The following is a 16,071-nucleotide window of genomic DNA, read 5'->3' on the forward strand; positions in this document are numbered from 1 at the left end:
GGCGCCGAAACGTTTTTTTGTTCCCGTAAAAAGTCGTTTCCCAAAGTCCCAGACGCCAGTCATAAACGATCGACATGAATGATAAAAAAGTTTGTGCATCTGAACGAGCCGAGAAGCGAAAAAAGTGGCTCGAACAGTAAAAAAGTTGTAGCGAAAGACATAGGTCAGAAATGAATAGAAAGGTGCGGATCGTCCCAATAGGGCGCGTCCGAGTCTGTACAAGCGAGGGTTTCCAGACGGTGGCGATTGCGAGAATATCGCAATAGAACCCCGGGCAGGTTATCAGGGTCCGCCACCGGAATTAGTATTATGGACGGAGGTTGTCATCCCAGTAGGGTGACGAGGCATGTACAGCCAGAAGGTAGATAACCTTCAACTCAAGGCGAATCGAGTACCGAGTGCCTTGTGAATCGGAGGTTTCCTAATAGGATTAAAAACCTTAAGGTGTCGAAAATTGTTTGATGCAGATGATGGTCCCAACATTGTCGTCAAAAGCAGAACGCCGTTTCGAAAAGTGATTAGATGCAATAATAAACAAGTCGAACACAGTACGTGCATGTCAGCGGTCTCAGCGACCGGCTTCGATGTCGTGGTTCGATGTAAGGGTTTCGCTCTCCCAGGCGTAGTGGTCATCCACAGGGCTCAAAGAGCCAGAGGAGACCGAGGAGGAAGAGCCAACAGTCCACTCGTCGCTGTCCAGATTGAATTCACCGTCAAGACTAGCAAGGTCGTAGCCAAATTCGCGAGAGGCATCGCCGACCTCGACGTAGTCGTAGTCCCAGCGGAACATCTTATCACGCTGAACACGCGGGAGGAATCGAGTCTTGGCAAAGTAGAATGCCACGGTGGCGAGGAGACCGCCGCAGACCAGGTCAACCGCGTAGTGGTGCGATAGGTACATAGTAGCCCACCACATCCACAGCGTGTAGGTAACCCAGAGAGGCTTGAGGCGAGGGAAGACGTGGCTCATGAATAAAGCGGCCAGAGTCGAGTCGGCTGCGTGGAGAGAGGGGAAGGCGCCGAAGACCACAGGGGACTGTTTGAATCCCGAGGTGTAGAGGTCAATTCCAAGCAGCTTGTCGATACGGGCAAGACCGGCGGGATTTCCCTGCATAGAGTAGTCGGCTGGAGCGAGGCCATACAGGTTCTCATACCAGGGTGGCGAGCATGGGAACACCAGCTGAATAGTCACAGCCAACATACTGATGTAACCCAGAGTGCGGGCGAAGAGCGGAGTTGTACCCGGTGGACCAAAAATGAACACAACACCAGACACGACAAAAGGCGCGCCATAGTGGCAGAGTCCGTAGGGAATCCACGCCAGGATATCCAACACTACATTCTGGTGGGCGGATAGGATGTTGCTAATGTTGGCTCCGTACAAGATGTTCTCCATGGCTGGGAGCACTCGGACCCAAATTGCAGGTCGCCAGTCGCTTGGAACGAATCTATTAAGCACTGAATTAGCATTTTTCATTCAAAAACGCGTGTCAATCTGCCCAGCGATCCTCCGCAGGGGAGTGATCACGGCGCGCAATGATAACGTCACGTGGGGCGAGAATCAGGGGTCCTGGGAGGAGAGGGGGTTGGACATACTGGCAAGCATAGAAAAAGATAAGCCACCCAGCAACGGGTAAGAAGGGAAGAAAGAACTGCCTTGTGAGGGGTAGGAGAAGAGAGAATAACAGCAAGGTAGAGATACCAGTCTTGCCTAGTGGACCTGGCGATTGCATGGCAGATAGGGAAAAGATGCCAATGATCAACAACAGTAGATACTGAAAGTCATACATGGTCCATCGGTGAGCCTGAAGCGAGCGGAGTGTGTCCACTGGCGAGATCGAAGTCTGAAGGGTCGAGATAGACGAGGTTGGTGATAGTCGACTCCGAAGCTTTGAGCGGATCTTGCGGCGCATGCGATGCGGCACCAAGAGCTGGAATGATCGCCATGGCACCTGGATTTGAAGTTTGCCAAACTGGTTCTGCGTGCGATCCTTCCATGATGGATAGGTATTCATCTTTTTCCCGGCGTAAGTCTCCTGTAAGAGACTCTAGAATCACTCGATTGTTGAAGGGGGGCAGAAAAGGGCTCGAGGGATGCCGCGGGATGAGACGGAAGGAATTCGCAGGAGCGTCCGGGAGATAATTCAGCGTGAACAGACCGGCATGAGAGAAGAAAGGTTAGGGTGGACGGAACTGAAGTAAGGCGTCGAGCCCTGGACAGGATGAGAAAACAAGCAGAAAGAAATGGGAAAGCTAGAGAGAGAGGGGGGATAGGTAAGGATTAAGAAGCAGAGAAAATGGGAGGATTTCGGTAATCTTTTCGGTATTGGTATTACCATGTTCCAGGTTTGGCGCCGCCCGAAAAGTCCATGGCGTCACTAATCGTGGACTAGTGCTTGGCCCCTATTGCGACCTGACCGGCTTAGGGGGGTATTTTATTTATTTTTTTCTTTTACAAATTTTCAAATACTACGGTATAGGAAAGATCATTCAGGGCATTTACGATCTATCATATTCCAAGGTTATCAAGTAGTTAAGTGTGAAGTTCTGGCAAGGTCGGTTTTCTTTCATATTTTTCAGCCGTTTTTTTTTTCTCTTCTACTTCAACAGGAACAATACGAGGTGATCCCGACTGTGCCGGGCGGATGCTACGGAACGGAGTCACGAAGACCGAGTGGCTGATGCATGAGAGATCACAGCGGAGTTTATGGTCAAGTGCCTCCGATTTTGTGCAGAATTTGAAAGACCGAGGTCAGCATCGCAAAAATTTGTTTGTCTCGGTACCTGACTTTCTTCTTTTTCTTCTCTTTTACAACCTGTTTTTCTCTTTGTAACATAACGCCAACTAAACCTAGACAGGCAATGAGTACGGCCGTACGAGACTAAAATTCATAAATTATACTTCGTGCACTAAAATGCAAATCAAAATAAAGGAAATTACAATACAGTCAGAGCTGAAGAGCTATAATCAAAAACCCTTTTTGGACCCATAACAGCGCTCAGCAAGAGAAAGGGGCCTGTAATGGTTGGGACGCAAATTTTCAATATAAGATCCATTGAAGGTGCCCGATTGGCCCACCCTCCCCTTCGGCGGCCCCATCGTTCAGTCCCGGTATCCAACGGGAGGCGTCAGATCTCCAGGCCTAATTTCGCTTAGTCCACCAACGGTTGTACAGTGTCCATGCCGCATTGGTCTTATTCAGGAGTTATCAGGTCCCTGTTGTCCTTGGTGATTTCGGGCTTAGGAGAGCTCCCGAGTCCCCATGGATCTATATCCATGTAATCTAGGTACCGTATCCAACATTCGAGTATTTGCCAGGGATGCATAGTGATGCCCGCGACATAAAGTATAGAGAACAAAACGATCTACTTCGTATCCATTTCTTAGCTCGTTGCCACTGCTCGTATGATTGACCTGGCGGGGAAATGTCGCGTGTGTCTTTTTTCCTGCATCTGAAAGTTCAATAGACCAGGCGCAAGCGTTGCTTGACAGCTTAAACCCTGCCGGTGTTTCCAGACCTATCACTGTCACGACTCAATTATTGGGCCAATGCGGCGCTACGCGACGCTATCCTGGCTTGGCGCGTTGGCGACCATGACTATTACTAGGGACGGAGTAAAACAAGGCTTCTCAAACTCCGATCACCAACCTCCTGATTGTAGACCTTCATTTCCCAAGGAAATCCCGAAAATCCCGTTGCCTGCACTAATTATGGAAGCTGAATATCTCGCAAGCCGATCATGGTTTAGCTTGTCGCCCCCAGTTTCAGAATTCATCGTCGCGCGACCGAGGCCAATCACAGTCCCGCTCGGGGGGCCAAAGCTCCCAGCATGACAATCCGCGCTATTTGCGAGAAAAACTTTCTTTATTTTCCGATTCGAGGGAATTTGTATACTTGCTTGGATGTTTATACAGCATACTCAGGCGCCGCACCTTATATCAAAATAAAATAAAAGGGAATAGACTATTCCGTACCGAACACTGACAACCTCACTCGTGGATGACACGCGTGTAGGTAGAACCATAGTATGTCATTACCCTGTAGTCGGCTTTCGGCACTTGCGTACCCGCTTACATCGAATACAAAGGGCAAGGTAGAGGTGGGGCTCAAACCAGGACATTACTCTGTCCACTTCGGTGATAGTTCGATAAAACACGATTGTATTCACGGAGTACTAAGATGCCTCGCAGTCGCTTGGTCTATGCTTACCGCTCTTGTATCCTCTTCAAATTAGTATCTCGTGGCTCTTGCCCACTGTGGATACATCTCATCTTACTACTCCTCTGCCCCGTAGTCCGTAGTAGAATTCAAGCAATATACAGCTAGTTCACGAATTGAGCTAGATCTTGACCAAATCAAGCATTGGGGTATTTCAAACATTCGTGCTTTCAAACCACCGAGGATTCTCTGATTTTCCCATTCCTACCGGCATGTAGATCCTTATACCCATAGCCTTGCTATCCCGTGTGTGATGGCCAAGAGGGTACGTACCCCTTTCCACTTAGGAACCCGTCCGATTAATATACATGAACAGTGCTCTAGCCTTCCCAAGGTTCTATGATTTGTACGAACACAAACCGGTTTATATCACTATGAACACGATCTTTGAATTTAGTGGAATTGATGCGTCCATCACTGTTCAGTATTAGCCTACTAGCTCCGTATGTTGTCTTAAATGTTTGATTCTAAGAATGATAGCGAAGAGTATACAAATATCTTTGTATAAGAACTGAATATACATTAGAAAACCTGAGAGGATATGAAGTAGTCACTCGTCAGTTCATCGTGATACGTAGTATCATAAAACTCATTGTTATTCCAAGCCAAGTACTAAGTATCATAGTATAGAGGTTCAAGTTGCTTCGAACTGTACATCTAAAGCCTAGCTATAATGAAATGGCAGGATAGATAAAAGCCTCAAATCTTCTCACCAGCGACATCAAAACATGTTTATCTAGACATCTCCATCGTATCTAGTCCGAGATATATGAAGTGGCGTCAGGTCCGACCCAACGAAAACCCCCTTATTAATGAATCCCCAGGTCCCTTATGCCGGTAAATGAGCGCACATGGTCCGAGGGCGAGTCAATATCCCACGTTTCAGATACATTCGCGCGCGACCGAGACCAATCACAGAACAAATCTAATCGCCTCAAGACCCGGCGCTTACAAAGATACCAATATCCAATATTGAGTGTTTCTTGAAACATTCACGTCACAAAGACATGAATCAGTATTGATAACAGCGTATTGACATCAGCGCAAATAAGCCGTGTGAGGTAGACTCGTATTCGTTTCCTTCTCTCGTCGATGTGGCTGCCTGGAGTAGAAGTGGATACTAAGAATGGACAGGAGAAGTGATGCAAGGCTAGATAGCGGGCTGTCCCTCACTTACCTAGGTATTTTACTTTGTTTGATGAGTTGGTACACTGCGCCACATGGGTGTGTGGAGATACGTATGAGGTCAGCCATGCATTAAATTCAGGGAATAAACAGTTGTTGGAGTAGAATGGGGCTGGGGCTGGGGCTGAGCGGCTTACGGGCACTTGGCTCTACATAACAACCCTGGAGATTATCCGGATAACAACGTTCGCTATTTTTGGAGCATAGCATTTTTAGGTTTGCGTATCTGCGCTGCATGAGACCTCATTAAGGAAAGTATACTCCGTATTCGAATTCTGTAGGCATTGGTTGCGCTCTTGCTACATTAATCCTCGCATCATGCACTCTTTACAACGGAATGTGAATTACAACATGATGGGGCTTCTTAGTACCCCAGACGCAATGACTACATTTGCAGCCCCATCCTTCAGTTGAATACAGCCTAACGTTTACTCCACAAGTCAAATTAAAATAGAAATATCGCCATTTCAAATTTGCCGGAAACAGAAAGGCGAAGCTATAGAATACAATACGGATTTTGAATGGCAATCCATTGAGAATCCAAACAAACTGACCAATATACTATCCGCTTCTCAAAAATAAGGTACATTTTTACTGATATGAAAATAGATATTCTGAAATTACTGCATTTTAGTTTTTCAGGTTCTAGTTCCGCGCAAATTAACCGCGACCTCGTCATATTTAGCACCGCGCAACTTGAACGCAAGAAAACACTCCAAAATAACCTCATGTACTCAAAATTTGACTGATTCCCAACATCTATTCCCGAAACTTCAACCTGATCTCCAAACTTGCCTCTGAACTGTGGCAACTCTCGCGAGGCAAAATACAGCCCCATGAACAATACATTGCCCAACACAGCCATGCATAATTCCTGATAAGTTTCAGCATTGCATCAAAATCCAGGCTTATGCACAGTGTCTGCAGATCAGCCTTGCACTTTAATCTTGATTACTTAGGAGAAACGTGATCATCCTATTAGGGGCGATATGCATTGCAAGTAACGATAAGCCATCATGCCCGGCCACGCCCCCACTGTGGCGGGGTATTGTCCACGTAGACGTTAGGAGTGAAGAGTGAAGAGTGAACATCCTCGTGAATCTGTCTTGTCATGAAGTAAAATCAATCCATGCATTACAATACTGTTTATGTTTATGCGATAGGGCGAACCCTTGCCTTGCTGGAATGTTGACTGATTGTGTCGGTGGGATAAGGCGATGCGGTGAAGTTGTAGCTTGTTATTTTTGGTTCTTGTATAGGTATGATGGCGTAATTATTCAAGTTGAATCTGGAAGCCTTTCTAATAGCTGAATATAAATCTTGGAAGTAATGGTGAAGAATGGTCTGGCTGGACAGGGCTTCTTGTCTTTGACCTCGAGGGGAATAAGATAAGTGCTATGACGTTGTGCTTCGGGGACATTTCTATGTAAAAACATCCATTGGAGCAAGCAGAAAACAAAAGATTCATTCCATAAAAACCCATTCACGTTTGCATGGACTCGGGTTTCTTCTTGTAAACAGATATCTAGAGAATAAAGAGTGTTTGATTTTGAGTATTGAATGAAGTACAACCCACCCACAAGACATGCGCGGTGGGTACTTTCATCCCGAGATCTCTAGCTAAGATTGTAGACTCCATAAACGAGAGAATCTGCCCGTCGCCCGACGGAGCCCCGAACGCCGATCCCTGTGCCATGAAAATGCTGATATCACCAACGCCATGAACTGCAAATAAGTAAACGAATGAGGTAAATTTTTTGATACACTTTTCTTTTCTTTGTGCAGCTGAAATCACTGGTGACCATGATCAGAACCACCGCCATCGGCCAACATTTGAAAACCCTTGACAAGACCCATAGCGGACCCCGCTGCAAGACCCCCCACAAGGATCATCTGGAAACCACCAACCATGCCCTTGCGGATATTGCGCCGACCGCGCCAACCACTCACAAAGCAGGTTTTGCCATACCCAAATATGAATAGAGCGACAGCCATAGTAGCGATCGACCAGCGCAGAGCAAGGAATGCATCATGTGGACCGACAAAGAAGTAGGGTAGGAGAGGAACAAAGCCACCCAGGAAGTAACCAAGGGCAATAGTCAAAGCGCAAATGACAGCTCGCGATTCTGATGGCTCGGGAAGTGTGTGTTGGAAGTTCATTAAAAATGAAGGAAGCATGGGTGAATTTGACAGATGGTGGGTTAATTGGGCGACTAGTTCGGATGGCAGCTCGTAGGGCTCGAAGACCTCGGAGATGGTACTTGTAACTGATGCTGGATCTGTCATAGTTTGTGTTTCAGTCTCCTTAAGTGTGGCTTTGTATGATTCCCTAAAACAATCAATGTTAGCACCTGGATCCTGTTTTTTTCGAGTGGAGAACTGCTGGATTTTGGGTTTCGTTGCTTTTTTGTGCGGGGTTACAACATACTCTTCGCTCTTAGCTCCTAGATATCCACCGAGGCCCATGGAGATCGCACCTGCGATGAGCTCGGCCATGCCGCCAAACACGACGACTTTAGTATCACCCAAGGCAGACAGTCCTGCTGTAAGGGCAAACGGCACAGTCATGCCGTCAGAAAGGCCAATAATGGCATCGGAGACCGTACGGCCATCGATCCAGCTGCCGCTTTTCTTGTCCAGATTCGGTTTATGGCCAGCTTCGATATCTGGATGCAAATGCATGTGGACATCTTTCTCGTCGTCCGTGGACGATCCCCGATCGGATAACCGGGAGTAATTGGACATCATGCCGCTGAGTGATGTGATGGACATTTCAATAACAAGGGATAGAAAGCTGGAAAGAGGTTGAAAATGCTAGAGAAGCTAGCAAGGGAGAGACGGAAAATAAACACAGCGACCGACGGACTTATGAGGAGTAAGGAGTGTCTTATCTCGCTTGAAACGTTGCAATGATCGTGCGGAGAGACAAGCCCATCACAATCCCTTGAGCCAAAACGTGCTTGGCAATTTGTTTAATCCATTTTGTTCACAGGATGCAACACCATGCACGTGCAATGCTGATTCGAGGAGGATCAGCAACAAGAATACGCTATGTGGATCAGTGTGGAGTTGCCCGGTGCTTAAACTAGAGTAGACGGGACTCGGTTTGAGGGGAAGGAGCCAATCAGAGCCTATACAATGTCAGCGGTGGGTCACCACCTGACCCCACCGCCTTCCACTAATGAGAACTGAATTAACACGCGATTAGGTAGAACAGGAAAGATGCGGAAAACATAGGCTCTTAGAGCCACACTGGTACCAGGTACACGCGACCTGATCATCCATCTGCATGATTATCATGCACACCCGGACACGCCAGGAACACCTGCCTCGTTATCTCGCACTAGAGGGGGACTGTCATATAGACACTTTCGGCCTCGTCCTACACAAGTGTCTAGATCTCAAGCCAGAAGCGTCCTCATCGGGATATTATTGCCCCTCCATCTTCTCCCCACTCTGACAGGAATGGAAAAATCAGGGGGACGAGTCTTGTGGATCGTGCGAAATCTACTGATCTTGATAGGCCTTTATCTGCCTCTAGGAAATCTCCGACTACTAATATCAGCAATTAGCGTCGGAGCTGGCCCTCGTGCTCTCTTTAGCTTCGGTGATAGCTGCTTAGAACAGAGAGATCTCAGGTGTCCACTTTGCCATTCTACTACGAAAAACGGTGATTTCCGATGAAGCAAGATGAGAATTCGCTGGAAAGGAAGGTGCCATGGGTGCCCTGATTTCCGGTCTTCGTGTCATGGGAAATAGCCATATCCACCCTATAAATTAACATCTTTCTCCCTTTCTGGTGAATGAGAGTCATAATCAAGTCCCTGCAAATCTAAGTTGCCGAGCAGTAAGACTTGCCGCTATGAAATCAACCTGGTCCTTTGTTGCTCTCTCGGGTCTTGTTGCGGTGGCATCAGCTCGCCCAACAGGAAATACCCAAGTTTGGAGCCAGTTGCGGAAGAACGTGAGTGGAAAACTTCGGTCATGGATATTAAACAGTCTTCTAACTGTATACTGGCAATAATAGATCAAGCATGTCATTTACCTGACACTGGAGAACCATTCTTTCGACAACATCGCCGGGTACTGGGACTTCCACCCAGATATAGACAACCTGCGCAACATCTCTTTCTGCAACGAGTATACAAATCCTAACTGGACAGTATATGGAGAGCCCTTGGATATCTGCGCAGGCCCCTATGAGACCGAGGTGCCACTGACAGACCCGGACCATAACTTTGCCGGTGTCAGCTATGAAATCTTCCGCAAGTGGAACCCGACCAAAGATGACGTGCCAAATATGGGCGGCTTCATTGAGCGTCAATCAGAGAAATACTCCGAGACGCCTGGCGATGCCTCATTCGTTATTAAAGCTTATGATGAGGCGAAGACTGCTCTTCTCGCGGAGCTGGCAAAGAACTTTGCTTTCTTTGATTCTTATGTAGGTTCGTTCCACTTGGGCATAAAGCATGAATTAGATTTCTGACATGAATAAAGTTCGCTGAACATCCCGGCCCAACCAATGTTAACCGCCAATTCGCTACTTCCGGCTCATCGTGCGGCTTCGTCGACAACACTGACCAGTCTGCTGGCTTCTGGAACAATGTGACTGGTACTACCTGTGCAACGTCGATCTTCGAATCTTTGAGCAACAAGAACATCTCCTGGAAGAATGTAAGACATGACAACAACTTGAATATGGCCATTATACAAAAATGAAAACTAATTATCCATTTAAAGTACTACGAGACTGATATTGTCGATGCATTCATGTACAAGGTAAGTACCTGTCATGGATTATTTGAATCAATTTCAACTACTAATACTTCACAGTGGGTGCAAGATAACGCCATGGATAACCTGGCCCATGCAAGCGAGTTCTACAGTGACCTTGAGCAAGGAACCCTACCAACCTTCTCATACATTAACCCCGAATGCTGCTCCGTCGACTCCATGCACCCGACCAGCCCCATGGCATCGGGTGAGCAAATGATCAAGCATTTATACGATTCGCTACGCCGCTCCCAATACTGGGATAATGCGTAAGTACCACTGCCCAAATACATACTCAACAATGAATACTGAACATTACGATAGCCTGCTCATCATCAACTTCGATGAACACGGTGGTTTCGCTGACCATGTCGCACCACCCATGAACGTGCCCCAGCCCAAGGACGGTATCACCTTTACTGGTACCTCCGACGGCCACAATGTCACATATGACTTTACGCGTCTTGGAATTCGGTATGTTATCCATTAAACAAATCCATCTCTCTCATGTAAACTTACTGATATTGAATTCCTTCTCAGTGTTCCTGCCTTCCTTATCTCTCCGTATACTACAGCCAACACTCTCATCCACGACCAGGGTACCGAGTACGCCGATAACTCGGCTTATACCCACAGCTCCATTTTGCATTTCTTGCAGGAGCTCTGGAGTCTCGAGGGCCTTAATAATCGGGTGCAGTGGGCTAAAACCTTTGAGTCGGTCTTTACCAACGACCGCCGCACAGATACTCCTGAGACACTGACTACGCCTACGTGGAATGGGGGTGCTGGAGAGCCCGAGCCAAGCGCATTCTATCTTCTTAACCAGGACTATAGCTACTACGCTGATATGTAAGAGGTTAGACTAAGATGAATGATATAGATAGAGGGGCCCCGGGGGCAAATGGAATATTACCACGTTATAGTCCAAATCCTTTGAGTATCAAGTAAATAGCCCTATATTTGGAATGAAGTAAATAAGAAAGAAATCCAGTATCAATAACTATGTAAGTGTAGTAAAAATAAGACAAGAGGAGATGGCAATGCCATCGCAGAATTCCGATCAGGCTATGTACTCATGCAAAGCTAGAAAGGATCCCCGGGTATAAGGCATTTCATACATCATAGCGCGTTTACCAGAAAGGCATAATGAAGTTATGGGAAGGATTGCAAATGATAAAAATGGGCAAGGAAGAGAAAAATAATAAGCAACAACGAGGATCAAGAGAGAAGAAAAGAGAAAAGAAAAAAAATATATAAGAATAGGACCGTGTCTCTGAGTTCAGGCTGTACAAGAATAGACGCAAGGCAGATAAATACCCACATCCATGCAAGAGCGCCATAAACGTTGATGTTGATGTTCATAAAAGAAGAGAATGCAAATCGAGCATTTATGTATGTCCTAGGGCGTCAAGTCGAGCATATCCGATCAGCGGATATGGGGTAGTACAGGGGTTTACTTCGAATACCTAATCAGAAACCATTAGTCCGAACCGATTTCCTCAAGTAAATAAAAGGCACAAAACATACGGCTTGCGCTTCTCAGCCCCATGCTCAGTCTTAGTCGCATCCGCACCACCCATATCCCAAAGTCGACTTTTATACGCAGGGAACGAGGTGTGGTTCCAAATGTTGACAAGTACACTATACCCAGTTAGCAGCAGCCCCAAAACAAAACCAAAAACCCAAAAAAACCTTGCTTCGCTACACCCGGCGGTCAAAGCAGGAACAAGATTCAAGTGCCTGCAGCACCACCGGAAGATCCCAGAGGCAAGACGCACAAAACCCCTAGGAAGAGGGAGGACAAGTCATACCTTTGGCTCCGATCCTTGTACTCCTCATCCTTTATTTCCTTCACCCGCACCTTCATTCCATCTTTCGAGAACACCATGTGCTTGCGCTCCATTTTCTCCTTCGTGTTCTTGCTCACATCCTGGACGATGCTGTAGACGACGTATCCAACCCCAGCAAGGATACCAACGAAAACAACCAGAAAGAAGAGCGGTAGGAGATTTTTCACTGCCATTTCGTTTTATTCGGTAGGTTGGTAGGTGAAGAGAGAGTGAAGATCTTCGTTCCTGATCGTAAGGAGGGAGGTGTGGCTTTGAGGGGCGATCGGGGGCTGAGTGGAGTCGATTGTCACGTTTTTAAAGGTGGTGTTTGTTGGCGCCAAGCGTGTAGGGCTAGGCAGGGGAAAAATATTGTTGCCTGAGCAGAGACGGCGTTGTGATCACTTGGAATGAGGGTCTAGGTAGATAGGATGAGAGAATAAATGAGGAATTGAGAGTGTTTGAGAAGAATTGGGCCAAACAAATGTTTTGTATTGGGGTCCGCATCTAACGGTTTTCCCCCTGTGACGTTCCATGGAGGGGAGTGTGGCGGTGCGATTGTGTTTTATCTATTTTAGGAAGGAAGGGGGTGTGACTGTGGCTGTTCGGGTCCACGGGTAACAGGACTGGGGTAAACCCGGTGCATGAGTAGATTGTAGATTGTTATTCCTTGTTTTGGTATTTAATTATTTATGTTCTACATTTATTTCATTTTGTTTCCTGGGCCCTATTTTCTTTCTTAGCAACATAATAGAATGGCAGAGCTTATCAGTTCTTCAGAATGAACGATCTTCGAATCGGATAACCAACCTTGGAGCTATATGAAGTGTTTAGATTGGAGAATAATCCAGCTCAAATCGAACGGTCTCATATTTTGTAGCAATTTGCTTAAATCTCAAATTTTGCCCAATGGCTCCGTAGTCTTGGTCGAAGAGTGACTCCTTGAGCTGAAAGCTCGCAGTGCCGGTTTCTCGAAGTTCCAAGAAGGCATGGGGATCAATTTGGCGCTGTGACACAATTCTGCCAATATCGTAGTCCCACCGTTTAGTATTTTCGGAAACTGACTGCAGCCTCTGTAACACCGTGGCTAAGGCATCACCAGATAGCAGTCCATCGCGGCAGGTTTCCCAGTATCCTGCTATTGAGGCGTTGTTGCTTTGATTCGATTTTCGTATACCAAGCTCAAAGTCCATAACCCGCTTAACACTTTTAATTAGGTCGATTGCCATTGAGAACGACTACCGGAACATCGTGCTGATGGTGCTTTCCATCAGCGCATAAAACTGCTCGCTCGTGCACTTGGTACGCATCCATTCTTCTTCCGCTGCGGCATTTCCTATCTCTTGCTGCTGAGCTTTGAGAGATGCATCGCTAGTAACTAGAGATGCCCCGAGTTGCTCAAACTCTCTATCAATCTTCATAAGCGTTCTGAAAATTGGGCTGATCTCAAGACGACGCTCCTGAATCTGAAGAATCCCATTGCCTTTTCGTGCTGCTCTTTCCGCTTGCATGTCCAATTGTTCTTTGGTAAAACTAAGAACCTCCGCACCATAAGAAAGACATGTGCTTAGTTGGTCGCCACTGACAGTCACATCTGCACCGACACCCATGGGGTTGGCTTTTGCACCAGCCTGGGGAACAGGAGCAGTAAGAGCAGCTGTCCGCTTCATAGTGCCTGCGGAAATTAATACCCCTTGTGCTATAATGGACAAGGTATCTTGCTCGGCCTCGTACTTTGTCATACGATAATCGTCTTTCGTCGTTCAATGTTTTGTTCGATGTCTTTCCACTTCTCGCCAATCTGAGGAACTTCCGTCTCATCGCCAGTCAAGGCTAAGTAGTACCGTAGTCGCAGCTCCTCCTGATGCCTGGTTACCTGAAGAACCTCAATAGACTTTTCAATTTCAGTTTTTTGATGACCCTTTACCCGTATCGTAAGGGATACTATAGTAGTCTGGTGCTGAGTTTGCAGTTTGGATAGTCTCTCTGCATCCTTTGCCTCTTTAGTGGCTAGAAACTGGGCCGAACCCCCTGACTTCCGAAACTAGCTCAGAGGCACGTCCGAGCAAGTATTGGAAGCGATACTGAGACAGAGGTAGTTCATAGCAGCAGATAATTCTTTCCCAATTTCAAGCTGAGCCTTGATGGTATCCTGGATATCGTTTGAATCTGTTGATTTACTAAACATATGGGGGAAAATTTCAAAGGCTATAAGGCGAACCTCCTCGTCAGTCAACGCATTGTTTGCCGCCTACACGGCTGCAGAATATCTAACATTTCCCTGAAACTTTCTAATACACTTAACTCATTGAAAACTTTCTATTTTGTCTTGTGTAAAATTTGATGCTCAGATGTTCATTTGTCGTCTCAGCTTTCATCCCAAAGTTCCTCGGATATGGTAGGACTGGGGCTTGTGTTTCGTGATGTTCCCCTCGACGGATGTCTTCAAAAATTGTTCAAGAGGTTTTCCAATCTCCTTAATTTTCTCGTAGTACAGCAGCATGCTGTGTTACGATCGTTGCATCGCATTTCATAAGGCATATGCAATACCCACTTTTGTACATTTCAGTTGCTACAGTAGCGACCACTATCGCCTTCCTTGGCAGAAACATAGAGAGACTGTTTCAATTCTATTACCTTAGCCCCCTTAGTCAATATAGCTATGTCCTAATCATTGTTTCTCGTGATAAATTGGATCTTCATTATTTCCGTAACTAGTAGTTTACACCTTAGTTTGTAATATCGAGGCATACAGTCACACAACAAAATACAAGCCAAGCCCCAACCCAAAGTGCAAACACCCAGATATAAAGATTAATCATAAAATCATAAATCATCTAACCAAAACTAAAATTCTCATACATATAAACACATGATAAAATCTCAAACCACAAAGTCCAAGAACCACCAAACCTCCACCACCGAGATCCGCACGCTGCAACGGTCCCCACAAAAATCCCAATCGGGAATCTCTCACTTCATCTGCGTCATAATGATAGAATACAAACTCAATAAGCGGTGAATTCCGGCTGCGATCTGGGGAGGAGCTAAAGCAAAAGCTGTACTTCAATACCTGGAACAACTCAAGTTCAAGTGCATCGATCCACCTAATTCTAATTCTGTAATCTATCTAAATTATCTACCTACTTGACACCTACCTACATACTCAATCCCGACCATGTGCGACGTGCCTTTCATCCCATTCTTCCCCATCTGTTTCCAATGCGGCACCGATCAAAACCCATGTCATTGTAAGGTTGTTGGACCAACGCTAGGTAATTATCTAAGCAGAAACTCAAGGATTCACACTTGCAGGAACTAACCAAATCAAATCATCGTATATAGGATTCTGCTGCACGATCGTTGCTGCTGTATGTACCAGCACCAGTTCAAATTGATATGCACTTCTGGAATATACTAACTTCTCCAGGTTGTTTGCTGGCCGGCTTCGATCTTTTGTGGATGTGGATGTACTCAGACAGGACGAGAGTATGGTTCTTTCCTTTAGTGCTTGTGACTGATCGATGCTAACCTTGAATCATTTGTAGTGTGTTGGGGTACCCAGTAAAATTGAATGGGCAAGTTAGTAACGCGATACCATTTTGACCTCGGGGTGGTGGTTGGAGGAATGAGTTGTGTCGAACTTGAATCATACCTTGGATGGCAAGTCTGAAGGGTGATTTTGGAAATTCTTTGGGGGTTATGACAAGTGCTCTTTCAAGTTGTAGGGTCTGCTTTGCCCGTTTTCTGGGCTTTTTCTTTAGTTTTAAGACTTTCCATATATAATATTACACATGCACATTGAAGCAATATAACTTGATATTATACTCAATGATCGATAGCAGTTAGTTACAGTAGGAATCAAGTACCGATAATGTTCATTCAACGAAAATCATTATTAGAGAAACATAAGGCCAGGGCTTGCTGGAGTACAATGCGACAAGACGGTGCAAATGAGGTATCCAGATCAAAACGATCAATCAAAATAGACGTGAACACGTGAAATCAGACCATTACGATCCCTTCCAAAACAACGAAAGCATGTCTCCAGTGGGTATAGCCGCTGA

At 46.1% G+C, this 16,071-nt stretch overlaps 7 protein-coding genes across 7 annotated transcripts; 2 read left to right on the forward strand and 5 right to left on the reverse strand.

Annotated features, from left to right (window-relative positions):
- Nucleotides 1-568: 568 nt before the first annotated feature.
- Nucleotides 569-2,015, reverse strand: N7478_003188 (phosphatase PAP2 family protein; the record flags this gene model as incomplete). The annotated part of the gene is made up of 2 exons (XM_056919402.1): nt 569-1,448; nt 1,597-2,015. The coding sequence occupies 2 exons, from the start codon at nt 2,013-2,015 to the stop codon at nt 569-571; spliced, it is 1,299 nt and encodes a 432-aa protein (XP_056782560.1).
- A 5,181-nt stretch (nt 2,016-7,196) lies between these two features.
- N7478_003189 (VIT1/CCC1 transporter family protein) lies at nt 7,197-8,150 on the reverse strand (the record flags this gene model as incomplete). The annotated part of the gene is made up of 2 exons (XM_056919403.1): nt 7,197-7,734; nt 7,834-8,150. The coding sequence occupies 2 exons, from the start codon at nt 8,148-8,150 to the stop codon at nt 7,197-7,199; spliced, it is 855 nt and encodes a 284-aa protein (XP_056782561.1).
- A 1,117-nt stretch (nt 8,151-9,267) lies between these two features.
- On the forward strand, nt 9,268-11,031 carry N7478_003190 (uncharacterized protein; the record flags this gene model as incomplete). Its single annotated transcript, XM_056919404.1, has 7 exons — nt 9,268-9,369; nt 9,433-9,846; nt 9,903-10,079; nt 10,146-10,184; nt 10,239-10,447; nt 10,503-10,652; nt 10,719-11,031. 7 exons carry the CDS (start codon nt 9,268-9,270, stop codon nt 11,029-11,031), a joined length of 1,404 nt encoding a protein of 467 aa, XP_056782562.1.
- A 676-nt stretch (nt 11,032-11,707) lies between these two features.
- N7478_003191 (uncharacterized protein) lies at nt 11,708-12,201 on the reverse strand (the record flags this gene model as incomplete). Its single annotated transcript, XM_056919405.1, has 2 exons — nt 11,708-11,819; nt 11,990-12,201. Coding segments are annotated over 2 exons (324 nt in total), but the record flags the coding sequence as incomplete, so codon positions are not given.
- Nucleotides 12,202-12,834: 633 nt separating this feature from the next.
- Nucleotides 12,835-13,233, reverse strand: N7478_003192 (uncharacterized protein; the record flags this gene model as incomplete). The annotated part of the gene is made up of 1 exon (XM_056919406.1): nt 12,835-13,233. The coding sequence occupies one exon, from the start codon at nt 13,231-13,233 to the stop codon at nt 12,835-12,837; it is 399 nt and encodes a 132-aa protein (XP_056782564.1).
- Nucleotides 13,234-13,242: 9 nt separating this feature from the next.
- On the reverse strand, nt 13,243-13,674 carry N7478_003193 (uncharacterized protein; the record flags this gene model as incomplete). The annotated part of the gene is made up of 1 exon (XM_056919407.1): nt 13,243-13,674. One exon carries the CDS (start codon nt 13,672-13,674, stop codon nt 13,243-13,245), a length of 432 nt encoding a protein of 143 aa, XP_056782565.1.
- Nucleotides 13,675-15,182: 1,508 nt separating this feature from the next.
- Nucleotides 15,183-15,535, forward strand: N7478_003194 (uncharacterized protein; the record flags this gene model as incomplete). The annotated part of the gene is made up of 2 exons (XM_056919408.1): nt 15,183-15,260; nt 15,350-15,535. The coding sequence occupies 2 exons, from the start codon at nt 15,183-15,185 to the stop codon at nt 15,533-15,535; spliced, it is 264 nt and encodes an 87-aa protein (XP_056782566.1).
- Nucleotides 15,536-16,071: the final 536 nt, after the last annotated feature.

This window comes from Penicillium angulare, assembly GCF_028827245.1.
Source record: "Penicillium angulare strain IBT 27051 chromosome Unknown utg000003l_segment0_segment0, whole genome shotgun sequence".
Taxonomy (NCBI): Eukaryota; Fungi; Ascomycota; class Eurotiomycetes; order Eurotiales; family Aspergillaceae; genus Penicillium; species Penicillium angulare.